The following is a 20241-nucleotide window of genomic DNA, read 5'->3' as shown; positions in this document are numbered from 1 at the left end:
TTATATTTGTATTTTGTATTTGGATATTTATAAATGTATATGTATATATATCCTTTTATATATATTTAAATAATTTTGAGACAATCCTCACTCCATACAGACTACGCTTTAATTTGTAAAATTTGTTTGAAATGTTTTAACCTGCAGCCTATAGGCTACTTACAGATTGTGACATTGTGCTAGTGTGTTTAACCAACCAATAAAGTTGTGTGAACAGTGTTCACATTACATGTTAAACCCTGTAGACACAGACTAGGCCTACTGATCAGGCCACTGAACATTTCTTAAAAGACAGCATTACCCTGTCAAACACTGCTTTTGTCTCTGAACTCGACAAAACGCACTAGCCCAGTTTAGTAGCATTTAATTCAACTATTTAGTTATTCACATTAGCCTTTGCTATACTGATAAAGTAGACTATGCCAATTTGCTTCACCTTTTGTCGATCTAGATGGCTCAAACTGCACGTATTCTTCATCAAATTAACTCGTTATGTCTATATTTCTGTCCAACATCGCTAACTTTAACAGCCTATGCTACGTTGCTACACCAATCTCAACGTCTTTTTCTGACAGAAGTTGAAAGTTTCAACTAGCCCACCTGTGACATCAATAAGCATTTCTCCTCGCCGGGTTCACATTCCAGCTGACATTTCAGACTGTAGTCACACAAACAGGGAGGCTATTCCAGCGCAAGCGTTCTGTTCGCGTTGCATCCGCGGCAAAAAAATAGCTTCCACTGTTTAATAGGTTAAATGCATAGGGGCTGCATTCACATAATCGTTGCTGGATCAGACACGTTTTTAATTGGGCTCTTGTCTCACAACGCATCAAGATGCGTTCGCGTCTGAGCGTGATTTGTAAACTCAGTTGTAACCCCATACCCCCCCCCCCCCTCCACAATATTTTCTCATCGGATCTGCGCGAACCACGTAAGTCCCCTATTTTGGATTCAAAACGGCGAATTTTGCCGAAAGGTGAGGAGTTTTCATGCCTGCAAGAAGGCTGATTCTGATTTTGATAATACGATCTGCACAAAAGATAAACTTAGGTAAACAACGATGTCAATATTGTTGTCAAAATCTTAACCCAGATTCGAACTCTTGGACAGGGGACTGGTAACTGCTGTGCAACGGCGGCTGTCATCTGCCGGCCTCAACGCAATGTGCCACAAAAGTATGTGCAGGTGCCCGTTCACGTGCTAGTAAACGTCATTAACTACCTTAGTCCAGACTACTGAAGTTTGGAAACTATCATGGTCCAAACTTACAGTACTATGTAAGTACAACAGTTTTGGGAAACAGTCGTAACTTACATGTTGGTTAGTTGAACGATGCATCCTGTTAGTAAAAAGCTAACCTCCGTAGTACGGGAAACGCCCCCTAGATCAGCTTGTAGGCCATTAGCAATCTGTTTATTTTATTTTATGAAGCCTACACAGTAGATCACCTGCCACATTTCACTTTCAATAGACAGATGCAATAGCCATTGGTCAAGTATTGAGTATAAAGCAATTAAGATAATACCCTATACAAAAAGTACTTCATACTATCATAAAAATTCGTTAAAACTAATAGCATTTTGCAACTCGACAAAACACTGGATTAAATATTGTAGGCACAGGAGAAAACTTGTACATCCATTGGCCCGTGGGGAGATCACATGCCAGTTGCCTCTCCCATCAGTGCTATGACTCGTTCGGCTGTGAGCTTGTTTCGCCAAAAAAACCTCTATTGCAGATATCAATGGGTCTTTGTTCATGGGTTTGGCCTCACAGCAGAGGCTTAGACAACTATGACCAACGTTTTGGTTTTGTAATTTGCCCTACTTATTGACTGCAATGTAGTCAATTGACTGCTTGACAGGTTATTTTTATTTTTATGTACAATAAACAAATACATCTGCTTTATGCCGCAGAATTACGCACTTGGCCAGCCTATAGAACGGGCACATTTTGGAGAGAATAGAGAATGTACGCACGCAAGAATCTGTAGGCTATTTGTGGCTGGTTACCAGCAAACAATGTTTAATGCATTAAAGGAGAATTCCGGTGTGATATTGACCTAAAGTGTGTTTAAACATGATACCGAGTCTGAACGTATGTCTCATAGCCCATCTCGGCTTGTCCCCTGCACTCCAAAATCTGGCGCTAGTTAGCCGATGCTACCAACAGCTTTTTCAATGCTGGTGCTTCGGCATCGGGCTAGCCATGCAAATAAATCACTGTTTAACACCATTTACGAGGCTCAATGTATCTCCACACTTCATTGGTAGACTTCCGAGGGCCCTGACATTTAAAACGAGACATTGAGAACTTTGAAAAAGCACTGGTAGTTTACTTACAAGACGATTTATACAGACAGTATCTTCACGAAGTTGAGCGTTTGCAGCCATCTTGAATTTAGTTGTGATAAGTCGAGCGACGAGTAAGAATGAACAGGTATGATAAAGGATCAGGTTCCAAAAATAATTCAGTGGAAGGGTCAAAGACGTGACGAGCCTTTTTTGGGGTCCGGATACATTAAATTAACAAAAAAGATGATTAAATACATAAATAGCATATAAAGTGAAACTTCTATATCTACTTTATTATTTCACTATGATGTAATGAAAAAAAAGTGCACAAATATATATGAAATAATGTCACAAAGTGCAAAATTGTCATTCAGTGTAATGGTCCGGATTTCAATTTGACTTTTATATCTTTAAATAATATAAAAAATAACATACAAAATTACATTTTAATTACCTTGGCACATTTTTATGAGTGTTGGGATTGAGATACTAAAAGGATATTGCGTTATTGTTATGTTTTGATATTGAAATCATTAGGGGACTTTTGTCCCAAATAGTCAGTTCATTAGTGGTCATTCAGTGTAATGACATCAAAAAGCCATATTAAAATCATATCAGAAACTGATTGTCATGTGACAATCTGTGACATCATCAAAGGACCCCTGGAGACCCCTGAGGTGACACAGTAAGGTGAGTTTAGCTCTCTTATATATTTGATATTTTCACCTTTTTATGTTGTGGTAACTTAATATACAAATCCACATGTCATTCAGTGTAATGCCAGGAAACACTTTTATTGTTAGATATTCATCTAAACAAGTGTATTTAGTAAATAACTGTTATAAACTTTGTAGATCAAGGTCATTGTTTGATATAGGTGGCTAACTGTTTGCCTGTAAAATATGATTAATTATTAAAATGTCATTCAGTGTAATGGCTATGTCATTCAGTGTAATGGCTATATCATTCAGTGTAATGGATATGTCATTCAGTGTAAAGCAGTGGCATTAATATAATGAGTAATAATAATGTAGTGAGACAGTAATAATAATGTATTAATACAGTAATTATACTGTAGTAATGCATTAATAATCATATTTGTAATAAAATATATGATTATCATTATTATTGCTATTATTATTATAATGCACATTTTATGATTAAGTTAATGTAACATATTACCCTAATAGTATCTGTAATTTACATTTTAATAAAACATGTGTTTAAAATTATTATTAATGAAATGTTTTTAAACTTTAAAATCACTTTTTATTGCTTTTTCTAGATGCCTTCCAAGCATGTGAAGAAGGGAGGCGACATACAGAACCAAGAGGACCTCTACATTTGCTCAGCGAGAGACTCTGGCAACGAGTAATGATGCACGTAACTTTTGCCCCTTGCATCGCGGGGGACCAATCATATCTGTGTATCTGATATAGGCGGGCCAGAGGCGAGCTAAACAGATGACAGACATAGTGTTATCCAATTGCGGTCGAAGTCCGGAATCAGTCAGTTGACATTGATCGTATAGTGTTATCCAATTGCGTGTAGTGAGATTTTCAAATGCGTGCTTGGTGCCGCCCCTCGAGTTGGGCCATTACGTTATTCGTGGCCAGACCCTTAATCTTTCAGATTGGGCCTGGTCCTTCAGGCTAGCAGGTAGTTGCAGGGGAGGTAGAAGTCAACTGCATGCACCAGAGTGCTGCTGGTAAAAACGCATTTGTCTGGTCAGACATAGCAGACAAAGTGTTCTGTTTCAAAGAGGACATCAAGGCTGTTGTGTCTGAGCCAGAGCCCCTTACAATGAGGCAGTCCAAGCTTAGCCATGGAGACTGGGAGAATTTTTTGGAATAATTAAAGAATGTTTATTTGATGTTCATCTCATTTTAAATGTTTTTTTATTTGTTAAGTTTTAAATGTTCAATAAAAAATGATTATTCTTTGACAATATCTTCTGCTGCATCATTTACTTAGGATTGTGTCTAGTTTAGTCTAATGATATTACAACAATACAACAATAGTTGTGCTTATAGTGGCATTGCATTATACCTTTTTGATAAGACGTCATTCAGAGTAATAACTTGGTCATTCAGTGTAATGCATATATTTATCTAAAAAATAAATAAAATGCAAATAATAACTTTTGTTTATTACCACATATATTCAAAATATGCTATTAAACTAAATAATATTGTTTTTTAAACAGAATTCACTTTGGTGCAAAAACTTATTCCTGACAAATGGGTAAAACCTGGTGGTGGAAATAATATTTGCAGAATGTAAAGGTTTCAAATTACAACTAATTAGTATTTTGGAATGGCAATGCAGTCCTTACATATAGTGCTTTAATAAATCAAACACCTTCTCTAAATCTTCTTATGCCTGCCAAGATTTTTTTGTATTTTAAAATGTATTACACTGAATGACGTTTTAGGGGTTGTTTTCTAGAAATCAGAGTAAAAATGTATGTTTTCTACTATTTTTTGTTCCGAAAATATTTGAATTACATAATATACACTATAATGTCCAGAAAGAACAAAAAGTTCTGAGTTCTTGAATACTTTTATTTTTTGGAGGCTTGAAAACCCAGTTTTGTCTTTGACCCGGAAATGCATGGATTCCAGTTGCTGCTACTGGAAGAAACTGGAATCCATACATTCCAAGCCTCACCAAGTAGCCCGTTTGTTTACAACTAACATAACATTTAATTAAACTGCTTATAGGCTATGCCGAAATAGTTTCAACATTTTGAATCAGTGTCGGGTGAATTAGGAAATGCCTTATGGCTAAAAACTGCTTTGGATCCCCCCTGTCAAGCAATAGATGATTTTATACGTTCTTTCAGTTCTTGCTTTTTAAGATCTTTTGGTATATGTTCGAATCCATAATGATCAATCACTTGACATAATTGATCCTTCGTTAACCTTTCCAACAAAACCTCCGATGGAGACTCAAAAAATTCTTCAACCTCCACTGTAGGCATCTCCTTTCTCGCGCTCTCGCATAGTGTACTGTTTCCTTATGCTCTAACATGTTTTGCCTTTGGTCTCCCAGGGCCCGGGATTAGGCTAAAGGACTGATTCATTAAGAGTTTTAAAGAAACTGGACAGATGAGTATTACCTCATACACTTTTAAATTATTATTTGTTGGTATTAGGTGGTTGAATAAAGAAAGTATTATGTATGTGTGCTGTTTATGTTGATATAGGCCTATATGTGGTGTTTTGTGTATTTTGACTGTTGACTTTGGGGGTCAACTTTGTATGGGGGGGGATGTGACGAACCCCAAGGTTCGTCTGCTTCCCCTAGTGGTTGTTTTGTTTTTCAATTCCAGACAGACGCTGCCGTCCCTAATTGGTCCTGTTGAGTACCTGTAGGAGGCGTGCCAGGCTGAACAAAAAGGGCTCTCCCGCGGGCTTGCGGGAGAGATTACTTTGAGCGGCGTTACATGACTTGTCTTGAGAACTGTACAGCCCAAATAAACTCATTGTAATTATATTGAAACGCCCGGTGTCTCTCAAATTTATTGCAATATCTAAACGTATTGTAATAACGTCAATGTAACTAAATGCGTTAACGTTGATGTAACTAAATGCTACTCAACAATCAAAACAATTTGACAAAGACAGACGCTATAAACAGGCAAACAATCAGGCACAGGTATTACAGCCACCCCCTTTCCCCGATACAAGAGCTGCCCCGTATCTATCTCCCAAACATTTCCCTAAATATTTCCACATCTAATCTTCAGTATGTCCACATACAATTGAGTTGCTCCCGCAAGCCCAGCGCAACCGACACACCAAAACAATAAGTTAAAATAAAAAAGGCAAAGAAATAAACAGCGGTAAGCGCTTGTACCTGTGACGGGGGTTCACGTTAGCTCGGTAGGTCTAACCTACCTTCCACCCACTTAACAAGAGGCACCTGTACCCAATCGACCTGTAGGCTACGCGTCAACCTTGCAGCCAGAGGAACGCACAGGCTGCAAGGCTCCCCTCCTCTACGACAACCCAAAACACAAACTAATCAAGAAATTACCAAGCAATCAATTTAAGCCACTAATCCAAACTAACCACTTAGCTCAACAAACAAATACTGCGTGGTATTCCCCAATTTCCAAACACGTTTGCTGCAACAGGTAATTTACACCCGTGAGCACAAATAGGCTACCAGAGGCAATATTTAACTTGACCAACAAATTAACTTATTTTTGTAACCACCAGACGAGTTATCTAAAAAAAAAAATTACATACCAATTCCGGAACACTCACGGCTCGAGCCCCCACATGTAACATACTGGATTGGAGTATGTACATTCAGGGGAGACCAACGCAGTGTTGAAATAATAATAAATTAATTTATTAAAGAAAGTTAAACAAAACTAATATTTCAGAATAACGATAAGGATGAGGTGCAAGTCAGTGTAGTGTTAGTTACGCAAAAGTGAAGTGTAAGTCAGTCAGGGTTCCCACACCTTGGTTAAGATCAAATTCAAGGACCTTTCAAGGACTTTCCAGGCCCAATATCCTCAAATTCAAGGACCTAATGTGATGTGGCCGTGTAGTTCTAACCAAGTGAATCAGGCATACGCATACTGTAGGATATCAAAAGAAGTGGTGGCGAAATAATGGAAACATGTTAATAAGCGGACGGAATTGTACGGATTTTTTTCCTCAAAATGAAATTCAAGGACTTTCAAGGACCTCCATTTATTTATGTCTATTTTCAAAAACTTTCAAGGACCTTGAATTTTTTCTTTCAGATTCACAAACTTTCAAGGATTTCAAGGATCCGTGGGAACCCTGGTCAGTACAGAGAAGAAGGTAACGCAACAAAATGAGTGCCAAGCCGGGAGGAGAACCGCCTGGGGTGCAGACTGAGCCGATCTTAAAGGCCGTGTTGCAGGGTTCATTTTCCAACGAATTTGCACAATTTGCTTGTTGGTAATAAACATTTAAACTGTTATCCATTGTATTTGATGTTGTTGGGTATCACAAAACGGAATATAATACGAAAAGCAGGTACTATTTCACAGCGGTTTGAAGTGATTCTCCTTTCCCCCACAATGCATTGCATTACGTCACCTTGGGGAGGCTACTGACCAAAGCCCACCTTGAGAGTAACAAGAGAGGAGTAAAGAGAGACGAGTAAAGGAGTGTTCAGCAGTAGATAGCGCAGATAATAGATATATAGATATAGATAGGCTAGATAGATATATAGACAGGTAGATAGATAGCTAGATAGATCATGTCATACGCTGGTCGCAGGGTGAGCTCCTCGACCAGCGGCCATAACGCACTCTCGCTTCCCTAGGCTAGTTACAGCAGCTCTCCACCGCAGTTTCCATCAGGACGGTACAGCCCACACAAGCACCTGCCAAACTGCGACTTGCCCTTATTATCTCCCTCTTTAGTAAACCGTACCCTGACGATGTCAATGACAATCAATCACGCGGAGTAGTTATCGAAAATATTCATGCTGAAGACACGACCAGCCTAATCGGCGGCGGCTAAGTTTGCAACAACAGGGGTGGCTCATGTGGGATAATTTTTATTTTTCTCATAGAATGTCTAGTATACCTTATATACATGTAGTGAAATCTAATTGCCATCTCCTTACTCTGACCTTTGTGTTTTTGCAACTCCTAGGTTAGAATGTTTACTTATAACTTAACCCTTGTGTCAGCGAATTATGGGTAACCCCAGGATGCGGGGTCATGAACATTTCTTATCTTTGTCAAAACACCAGATGGTTAAGTGGGGTTGTAAACATTTCTTATCTCTGTTAAAATACCAGAAGGTTAAGTGATTAATGGAGGGTGACAACTTGTGATTTTCCATGGGTGTGGGGTAAGGTATAAGAATTGGCTTCACCCACAGATGTGTGGGCTTGTTACTTTGACATTTCATGTGGGTAACATGCTCCCGGCGTCGTGAATAAAGCTGCAGTCTCACACCAGTTGTCTTGGATTAATTTTGACCACACTCACTCACAGGTGGGACTGGAAAGTTAGCCCTAGCACTAGCTATCATGATGCTTTATATTTTGATCTTCTGATTAAGTTTACCCGGTAGCCTACTTATCTGAACTAACGACATGATCACTATCACTAGATATAAAGAAAATGTTGACTTTCACTCGGTGATGTTCACTGAAAGTAACAAAAAAAGTGTCGTAACGTTATAAGCATAATGCATTGAACTGAATAGGCGCATTATGTAGCCTCATAACGAGACCTCTAAAATTCAGAAAATTGCATTAAACTAAAATCGGAAGACATTGTTATCTTTGTTAGACCATAGGGTAATTGTCATATAAATGCTGTAACGAAATTCGAAGTGTAAATATACAAACTTTATGTTGAAAGTGTAACCGCGACCGTTTCCCATAGGAATGAATGTAAAACATACCCTCAAAAACAAGACCTCCCGAAATTCAGAAAAAAATACTAAATTGATATCAGGCAACGTTATTACCATTGGTAGATCATAGGGTAGCTGTGATATAAATGCTGTGACGAAATTCGAAGTGCCAATATTACAGGACTGTCTTACACACTCTCTCTCTCTCTCTCACAAACACACACAGCAGACATAAACACACATGCACAAACATATGCACGCATACACGCACACACTCACATTCTGATTTCCAGTATTGTCTTCATGTAGTTTGTCCACCAGATGGCGCAGCAAGATAGATAGATATTTTATTGATCCCCAGGGGAAATTCAAGGTCTCCGTAGCATACAGACAACACACACACATTCACTAACAGCAGGTAGCCTAACATAAGACAGGGCCGTATGGCTCTGCTACAAGGCATCTTCATCGTTACGCCACTTCACTTCCGAAAGCCACAATGGCTTACAGTTTCACTGCATTGTGGCTTGTGTGTTCATGGTAGAGACATGCTTGGTTTTTACTGCAGGTAGGCTCCTAATCTTTCACTAGCTTGATGTTATATCCATAGGTAGCCTAAAATAATGTTAACGTTTGCATAAGTTGAGTGATGGAGGCTAGTTTAATTGTTGGTGTAGTTGTGAAACAAAAACGCGGTTATATTGATAACAGCACTGTAATTGTCTCTTTCGACTGTCATCCCATTGTGTTCTGACCACAATGACAGGAGCTAAGTTCGCTAATGCGATGGTTTGCTGATGGAAGATATAGCCTAGGACAACATAGAATATTGTTTTTGTTTTATAAAGTATTTATACTGTTCATGTTTAAATAAATAACATAAGCTTTTATTTTCAGGATTAATCTCAGTACAGCCCTAGGAACAAAATAACAACTACATAGGAATTCACCATCATCCATTTTAATATAAAACCTGCAGATAGAAACAGCCTGCTTTGGCCATTGCCCACTATGGACCCTTGTCTGTGCAGAAGTTAGAACTACATAGGAATTCACTATTAGACATTTTTAATGTAAACATTTGTAAAAAAACAGCATGCTTTGGCCTTTCCCCAGAATTCACTATCAAGATTTGTTATAATGTAAACATTTGTAAAATCAGCATGCTTTGGCCTTTCCCCAGAATTCACTATCAAGATTTGTTACAATGTAAACATTTGTAAAAACAGCTTTCCCCACAATTGACCCTTTAGTGTCTGTGGAGAAGGCTGTTGGCTAAAAACCTTTGTGGATTTTCTTCTGGTGTCTCTTGAGAGACTTCCTTTCAGCATAGGTGTTTCCACACTCTGGACACTGGTGTGGTTTATCTCTGATGTGTGTCCTCTGATGCCTGGTGAGATGTGAGCTACTTCTGAAACTCTTCACACAGGTAACACAATGATATGGCTTTTCCCCAGTATGGATCATCCGGTGTTTCTTGAGGTCAGCCACCTGTCTGAAAGTCTTTTCACAGACTGAGCACCGATATGGCTTTTCCCCAGTATGCATCCTTTGGTGACTTTGGAGATTACTCACCTGATTAAAACTCTTTCCGCAATCTGAACAGTGATAACACTTCTCCCCAGTATGGATCCTCTGATGTGTCTTGAGAGTACCTGCCTGAGTAAAAGTCTTTCCACAATCTGCACAGTAATATGGCTTTTCTCCAGTATGTGTTCTCTGATGGACAGTGAGGTTTGCGCTGGTTCTGAAACTCTTCCCACATGTAGCACACTGATATGGCTTTTCCCCAGTATGGATTTTCTGGTGTTTCTTGAGATTTGTTAAACTAGTAAAAGTATTTCCACAATCTGTACACTGATATGGCCTTTCTCCGGTATGGATTTTCTGGTGTTTCTTGAGATTTGACGTCGTGGCAAAAGTCTTCCCACAATCTGAGCACTGATATGGCTTTTCCCCAGTATGCATCCTTTGGTGACTTTGGAGATTACTCACCTGATTAAAACTCTTTCCGCAATCTGAACAGTGATAACACTTCTCCCCAGTATGGATCCTCTGATGTGTCTTGAGAGTACCTGCCTGAGTAAAAGTCTTTCCACAATCTGCACAGTAATATGGCTTTTCTCCAGTATGTGTTCTCTGATGGACAGTGAGGTTTGCGCTGGTTCTGAAACTCTTCCCACATGTAGCACACTGATATGGCTTTTCCCCAGTATGGATTTTCTGGTGTTTCTTGAGATTTGTTAAACTAGTAAAAGTATTTCCACAATCTGTACACTGATATGGCCTTTCTCCGGTATGGATTTTCTGGTGTGTCTTGAGATTTGTTAAACTAGTAAAAGTATTTCCACAATCTGCACAGTAATATGGCTTTTCTCCAGTATGTGTTCTCTGATGGACAGTGAGGAATATGTTGGTTCTGAAACTCTTCCCACATGTAGCACATTGATATGGCTTTTCCCCAGTATGGATCATCTGGTGTGTCTTGAGGTGACTTATCTGATTAAAAGTATTTCCACACTCTGAACAATGATATGCCTTTTCTCCAGTATGTGTTCTCTGATGGACAGTGAGGACTATGTTGGTTCTGAAACTCTTCCCACATGTAGCACATTGATATGGCTTTTCCCCAGTATGGATCATCTGGTGTGTCTTGAGATTAGTTAAACTAGTAAAAGTATTTCCACAATCTGAACAACGATGTGGCTTTTCCCCAGTATGTGTTCTCTGATGGATTGTGAGATCTCCATTGGTTCTGAAACTCTTCCCACATGTAGCACACTGATATGACTTTTCCCCAGTATGGATTTTCTGGTGTGTCTTGAGGTGACTTATCTGATTAAAAGTATTTCCACACTCTGAACAATGATATGGCTTTTCTCCAGTATGTGTTCTCTGATGAACAGTGAGGATTCCTTTGGTTCTGAAACTCTTCCCACATGTAGCACACTGATATGGCTTTTCCCCAGTATGGATCCTCTGATGGATAATGAGCTCTCCTTTGGATCTGAAACTCTTCCCACATGTAGCACACTGATATGGCTTTTCCCCAGTATGGATCCTCTGGTGTTTCTTGAGATGACACGCCTGGAGAAAAGTCTTGCCACAATCTGAACAATGATGTGTTTTTTTCGCAGTATGTGTTCTCTGATGGACAGTAAGCTCTCTGTTGATTTTGAAACTCTTCCCACATGTAGTACACTGATATGGCTTTTCTCCTCTATGTGTTGTCTGATGTGGGTTGAACGCTGACCCCCTCTTGAAACTCTTCCCATTTGCAATCCTTTCAACTCCTGTAATATACGAAAATTATTAAAACTCTCTTCCGCCTGCTACAGTAATGAAAATGTTATCTTATATTCTCCACTTAGGGATTTAGAGCAAAAATGTCTAGCTAGAGATGGTATGTGAACGTCAACACAGGCACAGACACATGATGTTGAAGAGCAGAGGACTATGTGCTAAAGATGGTAAAATGCATCCTATGATTTAAATATTCTCATGAAATATGATATAAATAATATAAAGAACTCATCACACCCCTCAATGTTTTTCTAAAACAAACTGTTAAGAGTCTTACTTATAGGAGAGGAGTCATCATGGTCATTGTGTTTTGTTTTCTCATTTTGGCAAGTTGCTGTATAATAAGAGGGGTCATGTATTGTCCATATTGGAAAATAAGTCCCTTCCATATTGCAGGATGTGGCTGTCCTGTGTGTGTAGGCTATAGACCAGTGTTTCTCAAACTTTTTCAGACCAAGGACCACTTAACCAGTAAAAAAAACCTCACGGACCACCTAGCTAATAGACACAATAGGCCTACTCACTGAACCACCTTGCGTATTGTCTTTGCACCTTGCTTATTGTGTCAGAGGATTCATATGATTTAAACTGGCATAGCTTACATAGGCAGTGTTGCAGAACTGTTTGGATTTACATACAAGATGGTTCAATATTGCAAACAACTCATCTATATTATATTTTACCACGTCTGCTCACAGACCACTTGGGATAGCTTGCGGACCACCAGTGGTCCCCGGACCACACTTTCAGAACCACTGCTATAGACAGTAACTTTGTATACGGCCGTCTGAAGAGATCTGAGGCACATGATCAAAACTAAGTCCCAACTATACCTGTCAACATTGATCTTAGAAAATAAGAGATTTGGTAAAAGGACACCAACGCTAAACAGACTTGATATGGCAAGCTAGTTTAACATGACAAGCCTGAACCAATCTATACAAAAGACACAGTGTTTTTTGTTTAAACAATAAATCAATAATAATCCTATAGATCAACAGATTAATTGACTATAAAAGTATATGGCTAATCGTTACTTGCAGCCTTTGTGTTTGTATGTGTGTGTGCATGTTTCTAGTTTCTTACTGGTCTCAGGCTGCGTCTGCTTGTTCGTCCCTCGCTGTCCTTGTGGTCTACAGCAGTCCACCAGCACCACTGCTGGCCTTTTCATCTGGGCCAGTAACATGGGGTCTGTAGGGGACAGGTCAGTTTTGAATTGGACTACAGTACAACTGTTGGAGCGTAAATTGTATGGTGGAATATGTTGGAGCATAAACACCGCAAACGACTGCTTGTGTAACCCAACTGTAATCTTATGTGTACAAACATTAAGTTGGTATTGTTTTTTAATATAAAACATACCTAGAACTTTCTCATGATATCATATGATTTAATACCATAAGAGTTTCACTTATTTAAGACATCTTACCTCAAGAAATTAGCTTAACACACTGGTAGGCAAATTTGCTTGTTTTCTTGATAATTGTGTATATTTTCATATTACATTTTAAATGCATGGTTGCTAACAGTGGGGCATTGATACATGAAGCCAAGGGCAGGAGACAACAAGTGTAACAATGATTTAACTAACCCCTCACTTTTCCTAATACAAACATTTAAGCATATTACTTGTAGTAGAGGAGTCTAGTGTTGCACGGTGTACCGATACTAGAAAGGTGTCACGATGCCTTCACGCAAAAAAACGATACAATTTCTGACGTTTTTGGAATCAATACTTTATTAAAATAATAGCGTTCTGTGTCTGTGTGGACTGCTCCCACTCTCCATGCTCCTTGCACGAATCTAGGCAAATGAGCGTGTCAAGCAGGCAGCGCTGAGTGCGCAGCTAACAAAAGTTCAACAAAAGTTATTTGCCAACAGTCCTTGGTTTGTGGCCAAAACAAAAAGTCTAAGTGAAATTTATTTATTTTATTTATTTATTTACGTTTATTTGACAGGGACAATGCTCAATATGTACAGTACTTGGGCCAGATTATAGCCACAAGGCTAATTTACATCTGTTGTCCCTGGACAGGAGTTGATGTTAATCAAATTAAAAGACAAAGTGTATGAGTGGGGGCAATGACCCAACACATACATCACAGTGATATGTACAGAGTAATAAAATTGAGTAATGAGATGGAAAATAAAAACATGAAATAAGATGAACATAAACACAGAGACAAGAATCATTGACTAGAAATGTTCACAACGTTGGTTTGCTTTCAACCATTTCTTAAGGCCTAATTTAAAGGTGGTGAATGTGGTGCTTTGTCTAATAATGACAGGGATGCTATTCCACAACTCTGAGGTTTTCACTGAGAAAGCGGTTTGGCCAAAGGTGGAATGCCTAAACACACTTGTGCAATCCCCCCTAGATGATGCTCTTGTGGTCCTTATGTTACTTGTGGGTCTACAAAGGCTCACAAATTGTTTAAGGGGTGGTGGTGCAAGATTATTGATAATTTTAAAAAATAAACAGGTGTTTGAAAAGAAAAGAAAATTGTCCAAGGTAAATAAACCATACTTCTGTATGATAGTACAGTGATGGTAACTGTAAGATTTTTTGTCCAGAATTTTCATTGCTTGTTTATATACTTTATACATTAATGACATGGTGGTTGCATTTGCTTGAGACCAGGTGGTCAAGCAATATGAGATGTGTGTTAAAATCATAGAATGGAAATAAAGTATAGCTGCCTCTGTAGTCATCTGATTTCTAATCAGCTTAAAATTGAAGAGATTCCTTTTAACTCTTCCATTGACTTTTTTTATATGTTTTTTAAAAGTCAGATTTGAGTCAACAATGAAGTATTTGAAGTATTTAAAATCATCTACTACTTGGAGTTTTTGACCTTTAACAACTATGTCAGGCTGTTGCGTAGTGCTTTTTCGTGAAGACTCATAGCTTCACAGTTTACCCAGGATTACTTTCTAATTTGAATAAAACTTGCGCGATAGCTATGCTCATCTCTGTGGATGCCGTCATGTTGTTCGTTGCGTCACACCTCAACCCGCCTCAAAGCCAACGCTAATTGGACGTTCGTTTGGTGCTCCAAATTTTCTTTAACGGAAAGTACAGTGGGCAGTGCTTCGACTTGGCCAGCTTCACTCGCGGTCCGCGCGTGGGATCACGCGGTATCACGCGACTTTAATTTGTATTTTCCCAGTGAGATGCTGCAACAACTCAAACAACCGGTAGATGGCTCAAGTGAGTAGGGTGTCTCGTAAAAAGAAATGGAGCCTGGAAAACCCTACACAGACTTCACTACAGACTTTAGCAGACTGGTTTAGAAATAATTTAATAGCCAGAAATATGCCTGCCCTGCCCTAATAAAAAAATATTTGGTTAACTGCGAGTGAATCCCGTTTGCAGCCGTAGAAGAAACGCAGGACAAATTAAACATTCTGGTTTTCTCCGAGAGCAACGATGATAGACAGACATCATTTGGACAAAATATAGAGCATATTAACCTCCGTTGCTCAGCCAAATGCCTTCCTGTTACGTCCTGTTATCACGGAGTTACAGGCGATAAACGATTTTTTAAGGTCACAAGTTTACTTCATTAGTGGTTTATTTTTTTGATTATTAAAGAGTGTTTTTCATTTAAAGGTTTGACGTCGTGCTTATTCAGTAGAGCATTTAGTGCTCTTCCCAATCCCAGACGTTCACATTGCATGTTTGTTTGTAATGGATGCAACCGCGAGATAGGCTACGCTTTTGACGGCAATGAGTTGTGAACGGACATGAACCAAGACATATAGCCCAGCAGCAATCTAGGGACTGTTCGTTATTTATTGAAGGGGCCACCGGATTAATTTTGAGTGCTTCAGTCAAAAGTTACATGACCCTCCCTTGCCTGCTAGAAATTGTTCAATGACCCTCCGACAGAATTGTTAAAAAAGACATGACCCTCCCCTTGCCAATTGTCGCATGTCTTCCGCCCGCGCTGCTTTGTGCCACAGCCACACACTGTGATAACGTTCTTAAATCAATCTTTCGTGAGCTTGCATGCTACCAGTCCTTACTTTTCAAATGTGTTGCGCCTGTTTGCACAATTTCACAAATAATCATATGTGATTAATAATATGACAAATAATCCCTGTGCATGGGGACCGAAACAATGCATGCCAACTTTTTCCGTGTTTATCACGTATTTTAACTTTCCCCCGCTGTCTTGCCGTAGAATAGGCTATCCCAGATTTTAATACTCTCATAACAACCCTGCCATCAGGCCTGTCTCTGTTGCCCTGTTGCTACCCCTTGCCATTCCAACGAAACAGATGTCTTCAAATCATCGTTTTCCTTACTTGAATGTCATAAACATACAACTTTATGCAGCAGAATTACGCATAGGCTACTTGGAACATAACACAGATGTATCGTAACACCCCCAATTATCACCACTTTTGTTCAGAAATTCTAAAACAACAATGTTTTTTAACACTTCAAAATAGCATTTGCTAAATTAACCTTACATTTTTCAGTAGCCATAGGTGTGTAGATTTGAACAAAATCTGGTTTGGTTCTTAACGGCACATGGACGGTTAGACCGAGAATTCTTGTTGTGAAATTAAAATTCCACTGGAGCTCCAAGCGGTTGTGTACACGCAGCCTTACAACACTGTTTACAGCTCTTTGAGTCACGGTAAAATGTCATTTTTGGTACATAGCTAATTTAGATACACCTATGGTGTGGGTGGTTGCGTCTCTTTAGGAGTCCGCTGTCTTGGTTTGTATAGAAATGGATATAAGTGACACATACACGCAAGACGGTGGAAATACGGGACCGACGGTAATAGTGGGAGTTCCGATATGTTGCTAGTGACAAAATATTAACTTTCAGTGTTTTACGATGTCTTTGTCATGGGGAAGTGTTTTTCCCCATGCATTTATTCTAGGCTACTGTCAGTGACTGCCGTGAGAGAAGCGGGTTCTGTGTTTTGTTCATGTCAGTGACTGACGCGAGAGAAGCGGTGTCTGTGTTGTGTTGCATTGCGTTGCGTTAATTTATTTTCATTGGGCATACCGTGCCGTGCCGTCCACAGCTCTTCAGTTCTGACAAAGCCAACATTTTTTTGAAACAATGAGTGCAGGAAGCGCGTTTGTATGGTTATATTGCTTGACGGGGGGGATCCCAAGCAGCTTTCAGCCATAAGGCTACTTTGAGAACATTTAAATTCACCCGACACTAATATTCAAAATGTTGAAAACTATTTCGGCATAGCCTATAAAGCAGTTTAATTAAATGGAATGGTAGTTGTAAACAAACGAGCTACTTGGTGAGGCTTGGCCTCACAGATGCGCTCGTGCCTTAGATCAGGGGTCCCCAACCTTTTACGTACCATGGACCGGTTTGATTCCCATTTTTTTTTCACGGACCGTGGGGGGGGGGGGGGGGAATTGGGGGTTCGGGGGTTCCATGTTCCATATGTGTTGTGCATGCATTACTTGAAAAGAACTAGCTCCAGTTATGTATGAACAGTGAAGGTACCGAACTCTTAAAAACGTGAAAAACGTGAACTTGAAGTGAAAATGTAACAATATGAACTATGAAAATTGAACAACTTGAAGCTACATCTATCAAGTGTGAACATGCTTAACAAAATATGGGAACAAAACATGGGAACTACACATGCATTATGAATATAATCAGTGGGAGCCCTGTGCTTGTTTCCCTGCAACAAGACAGTGACACCCTCAGTGTGTTTGAAATGTCCAGTCGATTGCGCAATTTGGTTTTAGTTGCAGTCATTGCAGAAAACCCGGCCTCGCATAGATACGTGGTGGGAAATGGTAGCAACGTTTTCAGCGCTTTTACGGCTATCTCAGGATATTCTGCTTTGGTTTTGATCCAAAAACCCGCCAGAGAGGTTTCCTCATACACACTCTTAAGACCACCGTCATTTGCAATTTCGATCAACTGCTCTTCCTCCTGCGCTGACATGTTAGGACTATTCGGGATATTGACAAATGGGTTGCGGACCCACTCATTGGTTTGCCGTGGATCTTTGGAGGATGGGAAGTAGCCTAACGCTCAAACTCATTTGAAAGCGCAACAAGGTGATCGCGCACCAGCTGCAAGAGAAAGGGCCCTGCCTCAGTCTCTCCCAAAACCCCCATTACTGTTTGGAACATATCAAATACACCCAGTCCCCATTCGTCCCCACAAATCAAGCTTGGTTTTAAATGCAGCGACTTTATCTGCCAGTTTAAAGACAGTCGTCATTCTCCCCTGGAGTGACAGGTTGAGGTCATTAAGCAACCCGAATATGCCACATAGGTAAGCGAGTTTTGACACCCAGTCCTCATCACTAAAATGTGCAGCTAACGGTGACTTTTTTTCTGTAAGAAATCTCTGCAGCGGCTCTCGCAACTTAAACACCCTGGCCAGTGTCTGCTAAAGATGCTTGTTTTTTGATGCTCATTCTAGCAGTTTAGATAACTTCGTGTGACACTACCGTTCGCCAAGAACTGATCAAGTAAAGTGAGCTGACCTGAGGCTGTGCAGCGCTGAAGGCAATATGTAAAGTGTTGAAGGCGGGACAGATGTAAGAAAATAGACCTTGCAAAATGCAAACATGTGTGCAATCAAACAACTGCATATAGGCCTATGCCATGTAAAAACGTGACATTATTGCGAATTAAATTGAGTTTAGTTTGCATGCATTTTTTTAAACTCATGTCGTAGGCTACGGCCCATTTAGGAATGTACCGGCCGCGGCCCGGTGTTTGGGGACCGCTGCCTTAGATGGCAGGAAAAATCTTCAGCCTATTAACTGACCACCCTATTCACGTTGGCTGGGGGGGAAGGGGGGCCATCAGACATTTGTGACCAGTTAATTCGGCCCTGCCCCCAACAAATCACACCTTCCCACCTCTGACAGCTTAAAAGAACTCACAGACCTATTCACAAACCTGCGGCATTTTGCAGTGTTTTGAAATCCTATGCAGCTTTCAATAGTGAGGAAGCAATTTTGCATTGTAGGCATAACTAACATGCAATAACGCCACCAACAACAACCAAAACTAGGCTAATCATTGTCAAAATGTAAATTAAATGTAACATTATTGTGCATCAAATTAAAATGTTCTCTTTTGCAAACGTAGGCATAGTAACAGAATAATTTAATAATGTTACAAAGATACTACATCAATCCGTATGTTTCATTAGGCTACTAGGCTATTTGTTTTGCCTTACTCATTATTCATTTAGGCTAGGCCTTTTTATTCAGTTATAAATCATCTTCCGTCCTTCTCACTACTTGTGTAGCGCACGCATTCTCCGACCTGTCACCTGTCACTCATCATCGGAAGGGAGGTGTTTGGAATAATTCCCGCGTTACAATCGTCAGCCAATCAAGGTGGTCACTTCAGTCAAGCTCGTGCATGAGTAATGACGTCATCTATAGCAACGAAGACTCACTCCTAGTTTAGGAGTTGTCTGAAAGGCTTTGTGAATAACTTTTAAGAGAAAACTCCAAGCTAAAATCTTTTAGTGCGATTTAGGAGTAGCCTACTGCTAGTGGTAAGATAAAAGCCTTTGTGAATAGCCTACGGCCCCAGTTATTCATCATCTTCCGTCCTTGTGTAGCGCACGCATTCTGAGACCTGTCACCTGTCACTCATTATCGTAAGGGAGGTGTTTGGAATCATGCCCGCGTTACAATCATCAGCCAATCAAGGTGGTCACGCTTGCCCATTTACACAAATTAATGGTCGAATATTACTGATGATCATTGTTATTTAAGAACATGCAGTGTGCGTAGGGCACCAAAAACATCTTGCTCGTAAAAAAGCATCATACCGCACATTGTGACGGGTCTGTTATTTACTGTAGGCTGCGCAAACCACAGGGCAAGCCTGCATTCGAGGCCTTCTGTTGAAGAATTTTATATAAAGCCTGCGCTAACAGTAATCCTCCTGCCCCTGATAGGCCTACCACAGCTGTGGATATGTGTGGAATGTTCAAGTAATAACACAATCCAATGTGCGTCTCAATTGTCCCCCGCTGACCAGACCACCTCACACATTTCTCTAGATTTTGCAACGAATTTACATGACACAATGCCATAAAATATGCCAGTTTTAGGACACAGAATAATGTTTGTAATGATACCAGTTAGGCCTACGTTTAACAGTAACAAGTGTAATGAGCTATTCATTGTCGAAGGTGCATGGTCAAGTGAAATTCTTACTTTGGAAAACAAACAATTGCCGATATCATCGCCGATCATCAGAATATTGCTCTGGACTGCAGGTAACTTGTTAACCCAGT

At 39.8% G+C, this 20241-nt stretch overlaps 1 protein-coding gene across 1 annotated transcript in view; it reads right to left on the bottom strand.

Moving 5' to 3' along the window:
• The window catches only part of LOC143136310 (uncharacterized), a 103693-nt gene that overhangs the window by 45611 nt on the left and 37841 nt on the right, over positions 1 to 20241 (bottom strand). Inside the window, exon 4 of the mRNA XM_076296964.1 lies at positions 10094 to 11746. Within this exon, the coding sequence (XP_076153079.1) occupies positions 10094 to 11746 (1653 nt within the window). The remainder of the gene's footprint in view (positions 1 to 10093; positions 11747 to 20241) is intronic.

The sequence above is a fragment of the Alosa pseudoharengus genome, unplaced genomic scaffold (genome assembly GCF_046254945.1).
Source record: "Alosa pseudoharengus isolate Yale_2024_CS ecotype anadromous, Long Island Sound unplaced genomic scaffold, YU_APseudo_1.1 YU_APseudo_1.1_scf_1, whole genome shotgun sequence".
Classification (NCBI taxonomy): Eukaryota; Metazoa; Chordata; class Actinopteri; order Clupeiformes; family Clupeidae; genus Alosa; species Alosa pseudoharengus.
This window is presented reverse-complemented; position numbering and strand designations above follow the sequence as displayed.